Source organism: Andrographis paniculata, unplaced genomic scaffold, assembly GCF_009805555.1.
Source record: "Andrographis paniculata isolate CXL003 unplaced genomic scaffold, ASM980555v1 Contig21END, whole genome shotgun sequence".
Lineage (NCBI taxonomy): Eukaryota > Viridiplantae > Streptophyta > Magnoliopsida > Lamiales > Acanthaceae > Andrographis > Andrographis paniculata.
The window spans coordinates 2,642,994-2,646,732 of record NW_026137502.1 but is presented as its reverse complement, the minus strand read 5'-3'; the positions used below and the strand labels follow the sequence as shown (position 1 = coordinate 2,646,732).

General features: G+C 36.3%; 1 protein-coding gene across 1 annotated transcript; it reads right to left on the bottom strand.

Moving 5' to 3' along the window:
• Positions 1-1,209: 1,209 nt before the first annotated feature.
• On the bottom strand, positions 1,210-2,616 carry LOC127244817 (phosphoenolpyruvate carboxylase kinase 2-like). Its single transcript, XM_051265329.1, has 2 exons — positions 1,796-2,616; positions 1,210-1,701 (listed from the first exon to the last, which is right to left on the bottom strand). The coding sequence occupies exons 1-2, from the start codon at positions 2,574-2,576 to the stop codon at positions 1,646-1,648; spliced, it is 837 nt and encodes a 278-aa protein (XP_051121286.1). The 5' UTR covers positions 2,577-2,616; the 3' UTR covers positions 1,210-1,645.
• Between the last annotated feature and the right edge of the window lie 1,123 nt (positions 2,617-3,739).

Below are 3,739 nucleotides of genomic sequence, written 5' to 3'. Positions count from 1 at the left end.
GATAATTTTTTTTATTAAAACAATTTAAATTATTTTTTAATTATATATCTTCTAAATTTCGTATCTAAAGCTGTCATCGTAAGGATAGTCTGAGCTATGTTTAACACAGGATTGAGTAAAAGATTTTTTTACCTTTATAATGTACAAAGTAGTGATATTTTACAATGATATTATTATTTGTGAAAATAAAATTATTAATTTAAAATGAAAAAAAATAATAAATAAACTATTGTATCGTAAAAAGAGTAGTACGAAAAACGTACTTGTTATTCTAGAAGGGGGGAGTGGGAAAAAGAGGACAGCTTTTTTTTTTTCTCTTTTCTCATTTCTTGGATAAATAAAAATGATCGCTGTCTAGGGTACATTACGTTACGCACACCCAGCCAAACCCTGCTAAAATACGCCTCGGCCCCGTTGTCTGTTTCAATCAACATTAATTAATTTTTAAGAAAAAGGGGGGGCAGGTTGACAGCTCACCAGCATATTCCAACGGATATTCCATTCCCCACCCCCAAAATTGCACCTACACTACACGTTACCCACACACATTTAAAGTTGTTGCCACATTTTCCTCTTTCTTCTCCATGTGGTCCAATCCACATTCACTACCTAAACCTAACAATGGAAGAATAGGGAGGGCCCACATCATAAACAAATTAAATAATTCCAAACCCTATTCATAAATAAAAATTCCATATGGGAAAGCTTGACCTGACCTTACGAGTCTGTCTTGCAGTCTGCTTATATAATTTGTCCTGGCTTTCAGCATGTTGAAAATCAAGAATTCAAATGGGATACGTACCCCCACCCACCCCCCTAACAACAGCTTATTACAAACTTGGTGATCAAGAAACAAGAACTGTTCTTCCCAATACTTATACCTCAGCAACAACAGCATATACCCTCAACAGAAGAGTAAAATTTTCATTCAAATCTGATCTTATTTATCCTCAAACCCCACCAAGATTCCAAACTTCATAATCAAGAAAAAGCACTATTAAGGAAATCAAAATTGATGCCCACTAATTTACCTTTAGTGTTAAATCATCAATAAAAAGCAAAAAATGCTTTGGGCTTTATCCAGATCCCTTTCATTCACAGTACAATCTATAGTACATTGAGAACACTCATCCACATAATCAAGACTCAAAATTTCAGATTAGATAGAAAGATAAAAATGTATGAAACAGTATCAAAAGGCCAATCATGTTAATTCACAAACTCATATATATATATATATATATCAAAAACAGTGATAATCATCATCTTCTTCTTCTTCCCATTTTCAACCTCAGATAACACAAAAGGGAAGAAGCAGCAAGAAGCTGATCAAAACACACCTTATTCCACAAACATAGCATTCTCTCTCTATTTACTCAACCACCATTGCTTTCTTCATCCTCCCACAACAGAGGAAAACCTAAAGAAAGACTATAGATGGCATAAAAAGCTAAGCACTCATAAGGCAGTAAGAGATCTCCCATTCTGAAATGGAATTCCCTTCTATTTTACAAGAACAAAATTACCAAAAAGCAACCTCAAGATCCCCTGTTTCCTCGCAAGGCCGGCCATATAGGCCGAGCTCTATAATATATACAGCATCCACAGCCGGATCTCTCCATGTATTTGTTAGTTCTCTTCGGTTTCAGGCCATATCCCTCATTGCTGATGTATCTCCTTCGTTCATCATCCATGGGTGCCCTGAAATTGAACAGCAAAATTAACATTAGGAATCAGGAATTAGGATATTTGAATTTGATGAAAATGTAAGTAGCAAAGTGGAATCGACACTTACTCAGCACTTGCTCTGCCGATAGCCTCCGCGAAGCGTCTCTGCAGATCATCTTCCTCAGCAGATCCTTGGCCTCAGGCGAAACCGATCGGAAAATTTTCGTCGGAAACCTCAAATTCCCACGCAGCACCGCCTCAAAGGTCTCCTCCGGTCCCTCGCCGTAAAAAGGAGGCACTCCGGCCAACATTATGTACAGAATCACCCCCGCACTCCACACATCCACTTTCTCGTCGTAGCTCCTCCCCATCAACACCTCCGGCGCCACGTAGTACGGCGTTCCAACCAGACCGTTCATCTCCGAAACCTCAAACAACTCCGCGGAGCCAAAATCCGCCAGCTTCAGATTCCCCCAGGAATCAAACAAAATATTATCCGGCTTAACATCCCTGTGAGCCACGCCGATTCGATGGCAGAACGAAATCGCCGTCATCAGCTGCTTCAAAACAGCCGCCGCGTCAGGCTCGGAGAAAGGCGCGCCGGACGACAACCGGTCGAACAAATCCCCACCGTCGCAGAGATCAGTAACGATGTGCAGGTAATCGTCGTCCTCGTAGACATCGTGAACGCGGAGCACGTTAGGGCATCCGGCGAGCAACTGGAGGATCTTAGGCTCGGCGTCGAGGCAACTCCGATCGGTAGCGTCGGATGAAATTGAGTGCTTGTAGATCGATTTGCAGGCGAAGGAGGCGTCGGCGGCGGGGGAATAGCAGCGGTAGACGACGCCGAAACGGCCGCGGCCGAGCTCTTCGCACAACTGGTAATTTCTATGGAGGCAGTCGCACATGATATGATATGATAGACAGAGAGATAGGGATACAGTTCCGCAGCGGTGGGGACTCACTATTTATAGAGGGAGGGAGCTCATTTGGTTTCGAAATCGAATATTCGACGACTCGTACATTTCACAAATACTTATTAATTAATAATGGAGTGTAATTAATTGGCCTAAGATTCCTTTTTTATTTTACTGCGGTAAAAAAATCTATATTTGTAAAGTATTTTTAATTTGGTATAAATATTTTATGTTATACTCCTTCCATCTCATATCTATCTATCAATTTATTTTTTTTTAAGAAGTTTTAAGTAGAAATAAAATTAAAAAATAGTACTGTATCATATAAAGATAGTAATTTTTGCGTAATATATTTATAAATTGAAATGGCAGTATCATTCGGGTTTGTTTAGATAGGGGTTTTTGAAGGTTTTTGAAAATTTGAAAATCTGAAAAAAATAAAAAATTAATATTTGATTTGATGTTTTGTTTGAAAAATTGTATATTTGATACGATATTTTTTTAAAAAGAAACAGTGTCGTGTGTTGTGTAAAAGGAGCCTAAGTGTTAGTAAAGTACTTCCACTGTCTTAAATCAAATGAGTTTTTTGGAATTTTACAATACACTTAGAAATACTTTATCCGTAAAATATGATGCAATATTTGTTTTCGACATGAAAATTTAGGTTGATAATAATATTAAATAAGATAAATTGAAAATTAAGTAATATGATGAGAGACAAAATTGTATATTTATTTGAGTAATGTAATAAGATAAAGTCTACAGATTAAATATATTTGGACAACAAAAATGAAATGTTGCTGAATATTTGAGATGAATGAGTAATATTATTTTATTACTTAATAAAAGTGTGTACAAATTTTTGATATTTTTATCATTTATATTTATGTATAAAATAAATGTATATCTTGACATATTTAAATTTGTTTCTTTAATTATCCAATAAGATCATATATCTCTATCCAAAATAAATTATATTAAATCATACTAGAATAATTTTTATCTACATGATCACATCATTAAACTCAAAATTATCTAAATTTTAAACTTTATCATTTAGATGGGAAGGTCGCCTGATGATTCGGCAAATAACCTTATACTACACATGTCCGGCTCTAAAGGTTCATTTACTTTTTGTGAAAATATAGTACAAA

What these genes read in the sequence shown, in the direction of transcription:
- LOC127244817 (XM_051265329.1), bottom strand. Translation starts at nt 2,576, where the DNA reads ATGTGCGACTGCCTCCATAGAAATTACCAGTTGTGCGAAGAGCTCGGC. An exon ending in ATCGGCAGAGCAAGTGCTGA is followed by an intron (nt 1,702 to 1,795) that starts GTAAGTGTCGAT and finishes GTTCAATTTCAG; the next exon opens with GGCACCCATGGATGATGAAC.